The sequence below is a fragment of the Elephantulus edwardii genome, unplaced genomic scaffold (genome assembly GCF_000299155.1).
Source record: "Elephantulus edwardii isolate Elephantulus edwardi_28Jun2011 unplaced genomic scaffold, EleEdw1.0 scaffold00004, whole genome shotgun sequence".
NCBI lineage: Eukaryota > Metazoa > Chordata > Mammalia > Macroscelidea > Macroscelididae > Elephantulus > Elephantulus edwardii.
Window position 1 is genome coordinate 10,959,595 of NW_006399754.1, and position 13,966 is coordinate 10,973,560.

The following is a 13,966-nucleotide window of genomic DNA, read 5'->3' on the forward strand; positions in this document are numbered from 1 at the left end:
CTGCTCTGTTCTGACGACTGCCTCTTGGTCCAAGTATAGGTTTTGCATTAGCATGATTAAATGTTCTGGAATTCCTATTCTTCTCACAGTTAGCCACAGTTTGTTATGATCCACACCGTCAAACGCCTTTGCGTAATCAATGAAACACAGATATACATTCTTCTGGTATTCCCCTGCTTTCAAGCAAAATGCTTTGCTGCTGTTCGGTGGAATCAAGCCGATTCTAACTTTTAAGTGTAACAACACTCTGCCTGGTCTTGAGCCATCCTAGGATCGCTAGAATTTTGACTGGAAGCACATCAGTGCTGAAGAATGAGGAGCAAGCTGGATACAAAAATAACACAGATAAGGGGTATTATAGAGAGTATAATGAAAGGACTGAGCTGGTTCAAATCATGGACGCATTGGCCCAGAAGTATCAGTCACTTACACAGGAAGCACAAAGAGGTGTGTGAAACTTTCTTCAAATGTCTACAGTTGAAGAAATAGTTTCCAAATCCTTTCCCTTTAATATTTTAAATAGGATTATTAATCTTCTTGTATTTCTCATCTAGTCTTCTACAAGAGAAATTAAGGGGAGCTCTGGTGGCCTAGTGGCAAGGAGCTGCAACTACAATCCCAGAGGCACACGGTTCGAATCCACCAGATGCTCTGCCGGGGAAGGAGGGACAATCTCCTCATGTACCAGTCAGATCTGATTTGACGGTACACTCACACAAAAAATAATAAAATAAAAAATTAAAAAAAAAGAAATTAACACCATACTCTCACTAGTTGAAAATTAATTTTTATTAAAGTTTGGCTATTCTAATTTATCATAAAAGATTTCTAAAACCTGGCCTATAAAACTGAGGCTCTAAATTTTTAGAAGTCTTATAAATACAGAGCTTATGACAAATGCTTGTCATTAAAACAAGAACAAAAAAGCGGTGTGGAACTGGTTGAGGTGAAGTGACCACACACCAAAGCGCCCTGCTCCAAAGCCTGGCCCCGGCCCTTCTTCCTTCTCTGGCCACAGACCATGAGGAGTCAGTCAGGTCCAACCCACCTGATTTTCCAACCAGTCTTAATTTTTTCCTTTGCATCATGACAATGTCTTCTACAAAGCAAACATTTCATTATTTTTAGTAAGCCTGACTTCTTCTTTTTTCTGTCACTATTTTCCTACTACGGGCTGTCAATTTCAAAATGACAATACTGACAAAAATTTAGCTCTAAGGTTCATCAAAATTACCTTAAGACTGAGACAAAGTGGGTCCCCTTTTTTTCAATTAACCATGTAATGATTAATCTTAATCATTAACTAAGTAGCATGGAATTGGGGAGCTGGCATAGTAAATAATAATATGGTGGACCAATGAATATTACCTATAATCTAAAAAGACTTTTTTACTAATTTTTTTTTTAAGTTAAGGAGTAGATAAGCGGGGGAACAGGGAGTAAATCACACTTACAATTCCACTTATGGCTACAATCCAGATGTAAGGACCAGAGGTGAAAAGCTAGAAAAGGAAGGAAAAAAAAAACAACTAAAAAGAAATGCAAATTCCAGTCACAGCATTAACTACAACCATAACTTATATTATTACTTATACATAGATAAGTAAGATGGAATAAATATAAATTCTGATATTATAAACTGGGTATTTAATTTTTTTTTCTTTTTCTTGTTTTGTACCATAAAGTCAGATGCAACTGACACTGGGGGAGACTGCCCCCCCTCCTTCTCTAGTAGAGCATCTGGGGGACTCAAACCGTGCGCCTTCAGGATTGGAACGCTGTTTCTTGCCAGAGCTCCCTTATCTGTTAGTTTTTTTAAACCAAGACTCTAGCCTTTTCAAAAAACTGGTTGAGGCTGGGTTAATTTCACGGACAAAAAGAAAAGACAGATTCAAGTATATGTTTAATTCGAAATCAGTATTAATGGATTTAAAGTAAAATAACACATCTAGAAAAATTATTGGCATTGAAAACATATAAATAATGTAGTGGCCATCAAATGTCTAGTCTTAGGTACTAATGTATTTTTCTTATTTTAATTTCTTATCCTTTTACTCCCATTGTAAATCAGAAGAACTCTGTAAGCATATAGCTCCGTAGTCAAACACTACTTTTCTTGAATGCTGATACCAGGTCCCTCAAAAAAAAAATGCAAAGTAACAATAACAGTTTATATGAATGGAAAAAATAATTAGAATTGGATTTCATTAGTCTCCCCTTTTCTTTCCAAAGCCTCCTTACCCTAGAGCTCAGGGTGGGCTGGTTGGTTGGTTGGTTTTAAAATATTCTGCAAGGAAGAAAGTATCTGTGGCTTAATGTGAAATTTTAGAACCACAGGCTGGGAGTTTAAGTTCTTCTAATCACAGAGGAAGAAACATGCTATCGCTATAGGTTGACTGCAGCATGTGCTAGACGGCCAACACCTCAGAGTCTGGCACTCTTAGCCAAGGAAACAGAGAAGACAGACACAAAGGCAAGAAGGAGCAAAACGCAGGTAAGAGGAGGCTCACAGACCTTCCAGAGGGGCTTTGTCATGAAGAAATGAGTACAAGCGACAACTTCAAACACCTTTTGATCTAGCACTGATGCTTATTTTGATGCCTCTGATAATAAACAAGGCCAGAATTACAAGAAGAAAAAAATACTTCATGATTATTTTCTTCTCAACACAGAAAACAGTAGAGTAACTAATACTTTCATAGCACCCAGCATGTTCCAAGCACTGATTTTAATATTTTCCATGCATTACATTCACTGAAGCCTCATCATTACCCTAGGAGCTAAATTCTATTATTTCTATTTACATATGGGGGGAAAAATCCCTGAGAGGTTAAGTATTTTATATAAGGCCAAAAGTCAGGAAGTAGTGAAGCTGGGAGTTGCACCCAGGCAGCTGGCCCCAAAGCTCTACACTGTTTGCAGTTGTTTTCAGCTTATTGTATCTTATACACCAGTAAGCAACTTTGGCACCAGCAGTCAAGAAATTAAAAGACTAGGGAGCTCTGGTGTGGCCTAGTGGTAAAAGCTGTGCTGTAATACCACAGGCATTAGGTTCGAGACTACCAGCTGCTCCATGGAAGAAGGAAGGACAATCTCCTTCCGTGCGATCCTGGACCTCTGAAAACCCACTGGAGGGTCAGCCATAGATCGGTTCCAACTCTCTGGTGCACAACAACAACAACAACACACCAGTAAAACAAGTCAATCATTTTAGCAATTTATTTTTTTTTTAATTTTAGCTATTTTTAAAAAACGGTCTCCTTTGAAATGTTAAACCTCTCAACTTGTTTCAAGTTTGGTTCTGTTTGTTTCTGCTTCGACGATATGTACATTTCCTCTCAGCTGCTGTGCTCCGTGGGAACAACTGTTAAGTCTCATATTTCAATTTATGTTCTCTAGCATTAGGGAACTGCATGAGCAACTTAGAAGTCATCTGATATTTAGATGCCTCTTAACAACTAATTTTGCTTTTTTGTATAACTGAAGTTATTCATTCATCCATCCAACCAATGTCCCTGGCTACAGCAGCTGTTGTAGAGAGAAGAAAAGGCAGAAGGAAACCTGTGGGAAGGTTTAAAGAGCAGGGAGAGGGAATGAGAATAGCGACTTTAAGATAAGGGGTTCAGTCATACTTGATTCAGGAACGGGCGGTCATTGCTACCAGATAGATAAGAACAACCATGTGCAGCAATGTTCATGTGAAGAGTTTTACAAAGAAGCTGTTGGATCTCTAACTTCTCATCTCTAATTTCTGATGCCAACTTCTACCCCATTATTGAATTTATTGAAAATATTTGCAAGTTATTCAATACTGAAATAGCACTAAATACAATGGCTATTATGACAGGAGCTACGTATTTTTGGGGAGATGGTCAAGGAGACAAAAGCGATAGATTAATCATCTCCAAAGAATCAAAGGTGGTAGGGATAAAGACATAGATTATTAACTAGTAATAGGAACCAACAAACTAGTTCTCATTACCGGTTCCAATTACAATAAATATCCAGCAACTATTACCTCTAATATTTTAAATAACCTTGTAAGATAGATTTTATTATGCCCATTTACAGCTAGGCCAGTGGGGACTAAGAAAGGTAAATAACAAAGGTGACAATTATCTGAGCAAGGAATTGAACCCCAGTTCACATGGCTCCAAGGTAATCCACAATGTTGCACTGAATTTCTGCCCCGTAACTACTAACACAACACTTTTGCTCCCCAAGAGCTTCAACACCATGTAAGAGCTGTACAGGACGCTATAAACTCAACACAAGCCTCAGGAAGGTTATATAACTTGGCCTAAGTCTCACAGCTAGTGTCTCCCTACAACTAGAACATGGGTCTCCTTCTCCAGGTCGAGGGCATTCTTCTACTATTCCATTCTGTGTTCTTTCTTAACATCCGGCCAAGTGGTAGGAAACCACACTGCAATCCTGAAGACATGCAGTTCGAATCCACCAGCTCTGAGGGAGAAGGCTGGGCAATCTCCCATGCAAGCCTCTGAAAACCAGCTGGAGGGACGGCTACGGGTTGGTTCCGACTTGACGGTACTCAACAACAACAACAACAACAACAAAAACAACTCAGAGGAAACTCTAGCAATAAGTATAAAATGTATAACAGCAATGGGTCATTAAGTTAGATGACTATTAAGAAGAATAAAGGAATGTGCAAAAGCACAGGGGTTGAGACATGAAGAAAAACATTTCATGAGCAATGGTGGTAAAAGTGGTAAGGAAACAGCCACTCCCTATTAGCCATTGATAACACACGACAGCGGGCTAGAGGAGTAAGAGGAAATGTGAAAGGTTAAAAGGGGAGAGAGGAGGGCACGGTAAAGGAGCTCTGGTATCCGGTTTGAAACGTGTAGGACGAGTCTGCTCTGACTACTGATCAGTGGATCAAAAGGCCAACTGACACATGGTCCCGCAGGAAGCAGTGGGATAAAATTTGACATCAGAAGTTATGAGAATAAAAGTGACAACAAGTAAGAAATCAGAAACTCCATGAGTCTTCTACCATAGGACACAGAACATAGCAGGGGACAAGGAATATTTCTTGAATATAAATAAATATTTATTTACTAAGATAACCTTTTCAAAGGAAGTCAGACAGTAAGTACTATAAGGGTCTTTACACTGAATGAACCATTTAGCAAAAGGTGACAGTGCTATCTCTGTAAGTAACACAGAGTTAGAAAACTAACAGCGCTTCTTCAAAAACCATCAGAGAAGATCGGGCAAGTATATTTGAGTTCTTCTTCTGAGCTTTATATATCTGACACTGTATCCACTGAAGTAATGTGACAGTGATTTTCCACTCTCCACATTTTGATTGCTCTCATTTGTTTCCATTTCACACAATAATTTCTTTAAAAAAATACTCAAATATGCAATTGAACAATGAAAATAAAATATTTTCCACTGATACAAATTACAGTGAAAGCTCTTATCAGATTTCTAAAGGCTATGAAAGTATTCCAGTTCCTCAGCTACTTTGATGTTCTTGTTCTCGAACACTTCCTTTGAACGTTTGATACAGATCATAAAGCCAAACTTATGGGAAAAAACATTGTTTTCAGGAGATCAAATGAGAAGAAAAAAAAAAAAAGACCAAAAAAGGAAAAAAAAGAAAGATCTGGTTAGAGAAATGGTGAACATAAAGCTGTATACTCTACCTGTAGTCCCAATATGTAAATCAGTGTCTTGTTGGTGATGGAGAATTGGCCCAGAATCTGTGCCACTTGGACTCGTGGTATGGAGCAGTAAAACGGTACAAACAGAGCAAACACAGGCGCCAAGCTATGCAAACAAAAACAAGCACAATCACTAGACTGCAATATTCTATCTAAACTATCAGTCATAAATGTGTATTTGCAATAATGTTGTTTAGAATGATATTTCAGTCTGAAAACATTTTTATATAAATTGGCTTCTTTACATCAATAAATTTCCAAAACAATTTGTATATTATTTATTACTTTGTGACCCTCCCAAAACCACTGCAAATATGCAATTCACCATCTACTAATTATCACACGCTACAAGAAAATTGAAAGTTGGTGTGCTCATGCTCATGGACTGTTTAAACTATAACAAAAGAATATAAATAAGCCATAAACAACAAAAATGAGAACACTTCATGGCCAAACCAAATATCTCAGCTAAGATTTTGTTCAGTCAAATATCACCATAGCAATCAACACAACTTACCACACCTCTCCGTTACGCAAATCTCTTCCTCCTTTTATTTTAAACCTGTTTCTCTGCTACTTTTCTCAACCAGCTGTGTACCCTCTCCAATGGTCTACATTTTTTTTCTTGTTCTAATTTTCTGTGCCTTCTTAACCCATTCTGTGGCTCCAATTAAGAAAATGAGTGAGTCTCAAACTTCCAACTTATCTCCGACCCTATTTCTGAAACCCATTTGTTGATAACTTCAAATTCACATATTTAAAGACCAAATGTGTCTCTTTAAAATTTTGCTTCTTTCCAATTAATCCTTTATGTTTTTAAAAGTATTCTCCTCTCCAAACACAACTCTTATCATGTAGTTTCCCTAATTAAAACCTTCCCATGAGTACCCAGTCTTCAGTGGTAAAATGCAAATACTAGCATGGACAAGCAAAGCCCTCTCCATCTTTCTTCTTGGTGGAGTTTCCCCTTCCTTTCCCTGATCTGGCCCCATCTCTCTCTCACACCCACACCAGGCTGCTCCCTGGGCATCTCAGGCTTTTATGACCGTATATTAGTATGTCATTCTATTAACCAAAACCACTCCTCCTACATTCCTGCATGGGAAAGTCATGTTTAGATTGTATGAAATAGGTGTTGATCTCCAATTCCTTCTGGCTGTTAGCTATTTATTTTCTCTGCCCTCAAAGCAACATCAATTTCACTGCCTGCGTGACTCAACTAATGGGTTGGACACTATGTGTGAGGCAGTACCTTAGTCATTAGACCTACATCTACGTCAATGAATGAGAAGTAATTCCAAATCTGAAGAGATATGACTTGAGATGGCTATACTAAGTACCACTGAGCAGACCTCATCTTCTAGCTGACCCTTCAGGTGGTTTTATGAGGCAGTAAACTGCATAGGAGGAGACTGTCTGTCTTCTTCCCATGAAGCAGCTGGTGGATTTGAACTGTGCAACTTTGAGCTGGCAGTGCAAATCCCTACCATTAAGTCACAGTCACATATTTCCTAGGGATACGCAGGAAACTCAAATGAGTCAAGTGGTTTGGGCGTATTCCTGAACCATTTTTTAAAATTAAATAATTGGCTTTATTCAGTTGATTTCTGTATTCCAATATTTGACAGTGAGATAAAAGAATTTTTTTAACCATTAAAAAAACCCCAAAAGTACAAAGAAGATTCTTATACACACACACACATTTTTAAAACATCTTTGGTAGAAACTATGTTAAAATATTCCTTGTCTTCTGAATTCTTCTATTAAAGAACAAAATAGCATTAACAAGTATATCCAAGAATGCAGCAAATACTCAATTAGGGAAAACAATAGCCTGGAACATCTAAATTTCACACGGGTGCTAGGATGGGGGAATCCAATGATGAGAAGGATACAGGTTCTATCAGTGGAGTAAGGAGGTGAGTTGAGAATTAACTTTACAGTGTGAAAGCTTCAGGTAACAGAGACAGAGCTAGTACAGAGGGTACAGAAAACATAATGATCAATCATTATTGTTTTTTGAACTATTATTTAAAATTATTATTATGTTATTGTGGTTTTAGTGCAAGTTTACAGCAGAAATTCATTTCCCATTCAGCAATTGCACACATCTTCTTTTGTGACATTAGTTATGATCCCCCCAAATGACAGTACACTTCCCACTTTTGCCCTGGACGCATTTCAATTGGCTCATCTTTCTTGCCTGTTCTTGTCTTCTGAACTCCGTTTCTCAGCAAATGTTGTCCATTAGGCGTGATACGGTTGATTGTTCTGAGAAGTACCTTCCTCGTGGGTGTTACTGTCTACTGTCTGGCTGAACAGAGATCTCTGGCAGTAGGCTGAGTTCTAGGCATGAGGGACATGTCCTAATCTTGGGGATTCCACTCGTCTCTATAAGATCATCAAGGATGACCTTTCCATGCATTCTGGCTTACGTTTATCTCCCATCTTTCCAGGGCTTTCTATTGGGATCCAGATCAGAGCAGTGGTAGTGGAGGCTGGTTACCATGTAGTTCTGGGCTCGGGCTAGTAGAACTTTTGATTCACATGATCTGTGATCCATTAGAACCTCGGACTAATTATTTCCTTGAGTTTTTCCATTTTCTTCATTCTTTTTTGTTCCAGATTAGACAGACGGCTACTAGCAGGTTTTAAGGCAGTCATCTGTCACTACTTATCAAAGTAGGATATACAGTATCAGTTTTTGTGGACTTTGTTATGCCAGTCAACCTTATTGCTGTTATGTGCCATTGAGTCGCCTGCAACTCATAGTGACCATATGTACAACAGCTATGAACCCTGCCCTGTCCTGAGCCAGTCTCACTGACTCTGACACACCTACTCCCATTACCCCAATGACCCCATTAATCCATCTCATCCGGAGTTTTCCTCATCTTCCTCTCTGCGCTGTCCTCCACCCTTTCAAGCATGATATCTTCCTCCAAGGACTGGTCCCTTCTGGCCAAATGCCCAGAGTATGTGAGATGGAGCTTCAAAATCCTAGCCTCCACAGAGAAACTTGGTTTCACCCTCTCCAAGACAGACCTATTTGTTTTCTTGGTGGTCCATGGTATGTTCAAGACTCTTCTCCAGCACTACAACTCAAAAGCATCAGTTCTTCTGTCATCCTTAGTCATTGTCCAGCTCTCTGATGCATTGCAAGTAATTCCATAACCTGGACCAGGCACATCTTGGTCTCTAGACTGACATCACTGCTTCTCAGTATTCTAGAAAGATCCTTGACAGCAGATTTTCCCAGTGCAATTAGTTTTTTGATTTCCTGACTGCTGGAGTGCTGACTATGGAGCTGAGAGCAAGCTGTAATTGTTAATAACCTTAATTTCTTTTCCAATTCCAAACCTTCAACAATGACTTAGTTTTTAAAGACGCTTGCTTATGGCTAAGAAGTTTGCACAAATTAGCCCTTTTACTAAATACGTGGTTGTATTTATAGCATATACAAACATATATGTAGAAATACTGTTTGGATCCCAAAATCTCTGTAGATGTTCATTGAAATGAAAAATAAACAACCTAAATTTAAAAAAAAAAAAGAAATACTGTTTGGCAAAACTATGCCTGTTCAAGAGTGTACTCTCATTTGCCATCCTACACCTATTTACCTGCCAAGCTAGGCACACCAAAATACCAGAGTCATTACCGTCAGGTCAATTCCGACTCCTGTTGACCTTCCAACGGGTATCTAAGTCTGACCATCTTGCTCCGTGGAGTGGCTGGGAGATTCGAGATTCTGACCTCCAGGTTAGAGGCACAGCATGTCATGTGCTACATCATCAGAGCTTCTCATTAACCTAGGTATCCATCTGTATGTTAGTCTTTATGACAACTCTGACTTCTCGAGGATTTATGTACCTACTAGAAATTACTGTGGGATCTCTACTTCTAACTTTTCAACAAAGTACATACTGTTGACACTATACCATCATACCAGCAGTGAAAAGAGAGTTTCAATGTCTTCACACACTAAATGGCATTTTTCCTATTTTTTTTTGATCACTGCTATTAGCACCAGTGCCAAGAAATCTGGAGGACAACTATCTGGCCAACTGATTGGAAGAGATTAATTTCTCTTCTCATTCCAAAAAAAGGATGGCCCAAAATAGTGTGGAAATTATGGAAGAGTATCACTGATATCACATGCAAACAAAATGCTGCTGAAGATTATTTTTAAAAATTACTGAAATAGTTCTTCTACAGAGAACTACCAAAAATACAGGCTGGGTTTAGTCAGAAGAGGTGGTAGCATCAGAGACATTATCGCCAATGTGTCAGGTGGATATTGGCTGAAAGCAAAAGAGTAACCGCGGAATACCTATCTGTGTTTAATTGACTATGCAAAAGCATTTGACTGTATTTATCACAACCAATTGAGGCTCAGCTTGAGAAGACTGGGGATCCCAGAACACCCGACTGTGCTCATGAGAAGTCTATACTTGGACCAGGAAGTAGTAGTGGTCAGAACAGAGCAAGGAAACACTGTGTGAGCCAAAATAAGGACAGGAGTGCATCAGGGATGCATCCTGTTTCCATACCTTTTCAATCTATATACAGAAAAGGTCAGGCTGGACTTATATTCAGGAGGAATACAGCATTAGAATTGGAGGAAGACTCATCAACAACCTACATTATGAAGATGATATAACCTTGCTTTCTGAAACTGAGGAGTGCCTGAAGTGTTTGCTGCAGAAGGTCAAGGACTACAGTCTACAGTATGGATTGAAGCTCAAAATCAAGAAGATAAAGATTCTCATCACTGGATCAATTGGCAGCATCATGATGGATGGAGGAGAAATTCAAGTTGTTAACAATTTCAGCTTGCTTGGCTCAATAATCAACAATCTTGGCATCAGCAGTCAAGAAATCAAAAGATAAACTATTCCAGGGAAAGCTGCTTTCAGGGATCTTTCAAAAGTGCTGAAGAACAATGATGTCAGTCTGGAGAATAAGGTACGCTGATTCAGGCCATGATCTTCACAATTACTTGCTATGCATCAAAGAGCTGGACAATGACCACATAGACGACAGAAGAATTGATGCCTTTGAATGGTGGTGCTGGAGAAGAGTCTTGAACAGACCATACTCTGCAGAGAACACAGACTTATCCTGGACAGGGTGAAATCAGGCTGGTTCTTGGAAGCATAGATTTTGAAGCTCCGTCTCACATACTTTGGGCATGTGGCCAGGTAGGGCCAGTCTCTGAAGAAGGACATCATGCTTGGAAAGGTGGAAGGACAATACAGGATATGAAGACCCTTGATGAGATGGGGGTAGGTCCATTGGAGACAACAGGACTGGCTCAGGACAGAGCAGAGTTCAGAGCTTTTGTACGCAGGGTCACTATGAGTCACAAGCAATTTGCTGGTACATAACAACCACCACCACCTTACTGCCAGAGTGAGTGTTAAAACACCAAATTCAGCATAGAGATGGCCAAGTTTGACTTCTGTTAACTCCAAAAAGGAGAGCTGTCCCCATCAATAGCACACAGCATAGAAAATTGATTCCTTGGTAAGATATGGTCCCCCACACTGCTGCACTTACTTCCATTAATTACTAGGTTTAATACTCACTGCAAAATTTGTGGGGTTGATCAGGGAAATAGTTCGGTGGGGACACAGGATATCACACAGTCAAAGTCCAGGTTTACTCCAATTAATTCTAAGCCAGATTAACAAAAGGACACAATTCCTCAATTATTTCAGACAGTTTTTCCAGTCAGCAAGTGAAAGTCCAGGTGCAGTTTAGTTACATAAATGAAGGAAGCCTCTGGTTTCCTCAATCATCCAGCAAGTGAAACTTTTTCACTCTGGCTCCATCTCCAGGGCTCCATCAGGCTACACCTCGTCACAGTCCTTCTAGGTCTGACTAGCTCTCCCTCTTATGTTGGCCTCACAGCTGTTGATGATATTGAGGATGCTAATCAATGGGTCAATCATGTGTCTGCAGCTGAGACATCTGGGCTAAGGCAATGGATAGAAAAGCCATTTTCAAAAGTCATAACACCGTGGTGAGGTATACATCACTGTTTTGGCTTTCCTCTCTCCAATGGCTAAACGCCAACTATGTGGCACTATGGTTAAGAAACTTGGATACTAGTGAAAAGGTTTCTGGTTCAAACCAACCAGTTGTTCCCCAGGGCACAGATGAGGCAGTTTGCCTGTGTAAAGCTTTACAACATTGGAAATCCTATGAGACAACTCTCCTCTGTCCTGAAGGGACTCTAACAGTCACAGATGACTATAGCAGTGGCTCAATGATGAATGACCATAAGGATCTTTTCCTGAATTTGCTGACCACTACCTGAATATCTTTTTTGGTGAAGTGCCTGTTAATGTTCTTTGCCCAGTGTTTAAATGGACTGTTTTCCTTTCTCGTGCTGAAGTGCTGAAGTTTCCTATAAATTAGTTTAGTCCTTTTTTGGATACGTCATTGTCACTTTTTTTTTAGTAATGTGTTGATGCTGATGTGTATTTATAAACACACATATGCATGTACGTATGTGTATACTAGGGGGTGCATGTGGCCTTGTGGATAAGGAGATGTGTTGCCAACTTAAGGGCAAATGGTTCGAATCCACCAGATGATCCATGGGAGAAAGATGGACAATTTCTCCCGTGCAATTTACAGCCTCTGCAAACTCACCGGAGAGTCAGCCATGGGTTGGTTCCAGTAAAATGGCAATGAATGCATGAGTGTGTGAATATAAATGGTATTATTTTCCTGACTTCCTTTTCAGAATTCTCTTTATTACTGTAGAGGAATACTACCAATTTTATGCAGATCTTGTACCCTGCCACTGCTGAATCCATCTACTAGTTCTAGTAGCCATCTTGTGTAGTTTTTGTCATTTTCTACATATAGCATTATTATATCTGCAAATAGGAATATACTTTTGCTTCTTTATTCCTGATCGAGATGCTTCGTATTTCTTTTTCTTGCCTTACTGCCATGACTAGGACTTCCAGAACAATACTGAGTAAGAATAATGATAAAGGGCATTTTCTAGTTCTCATTCTCAAGGTGAATGCTGTCAGTTGTTCGTTGTGTGTGTGTATCCCCTTACTTATGTTAAGGCATTTCACTTTTATTCCTATTTTTCTGAGAGGTTTTATCAGGAAAGGGTGTTGAGTTCTATCAGGCGCCTTTTCTGCACTGACTGGTAGTATAATAGTTTTCACTTTTCATCATTACATTTTAATGAGATTAGAATATAGTTTCATATAGGAGAGCTCTGGCGGTCTAGTGGTAAGAAGCTGTACTGCAATCCCAAAGTCCTGAAGTTCCAATCCACCACCCTGAATATAATTCCCATAAGAAGGGGCAACCCCTGTGCAACATAAGTCTCTGACTATCCACTGAAATCAGCTGTGAGTCAGTTCTGACTCAATGGCACAAAACGACTCAATATATACGCTGGTCTCTTGGTAAGAAGGAAACCATGTTAGCCAGCCAGTTGCACTTAAGATCTCTTCCTACAGAACATGTTCTTTGAAATTATTTGTCATTTTTCAGCTTTCACTCAATAATAAAAATAAAATTGCAATGTTATAATTAAAAATATGAAACAGAGTTCCTGTAAAAGGTTTTATTACAATGTCAACTAAAAAATACAGGAAGAAATTTTAACCACCACAGTTTATATATTATCCATAAATACATGTAGTTTAGAAATTCCTTAAAAGTTATTAACAAAGACATAATTTTAAATGATGAGTAAATATGAGACTACATATGCCCATGGGTTAAAAATACACACACTTTTCACACTAGGATCTTACAGGTTGTTTTGTAGAAAGTTTTTATTGCTATTTTTATACACATAAAAATATGTTATTAGTCATTGAACAGTTTTGGTCTTTTCCTTATTTTACATTACAACATCATCTGTTCTTTACACTGTCAACAGTAATTCAGGCTGGCCTTTTTCATTATGTGAATAGTTAACTCTTGGAAGCATTGTTTGGAGTTAAGCACAGACATGAAAGCAGGTTCTAAAGAATTCCTCCATCTTTTCCATTACTACGACTAATACTTACTGAGTTCCTACTATACATTCGGGAGTATACCTGACAAAAAGAGGACGAAACACTTATGTCACATCATAATCACAAAACCAAGTCAACTCCACTTTTATAGTACAGTCATAGATAACAAAAATTCAACAATAAAAATAAGGCTTGTGATCCCATAAAATTATCTACACAGTAATCCTCCACATCGTGCTTTAAAAGGTGGAGGGTGAGGGAAGG

The 13,966-nt window shown here is 38.9% G+C and overlaps 1 protein-coding gene across 1 annotated transcript in view; it reads right to left on the bottom strand.

Moving 5' to 3' along the window:
* The window catches only part of UBAC2 (UBA domain containing 2), a 244,828-nt gene that overhangs the window by 101,976 nt on the left and 128,886 nt on the right, over nucleotides 1–13,966 (bottom strand). Inside the window, exons 5-6 of the mRNA XM_006879557.1 lie at nucleotides 5,679–5,802; nucleotides 1,455–1,502 (exon numbers count right to left, since the gene is read on the bottom strand). Of these exons, the coding sequence (XP_006879619.1) occupies nucleotides 1,455–1,502; nucleotides 5,679–5,802 (172 nt within the window). The remainder of the gene's footprint in view (nucleotides 1–1,454; nucleotides 1,503–5,678; nucleotides 5,803–13,966) is intronic.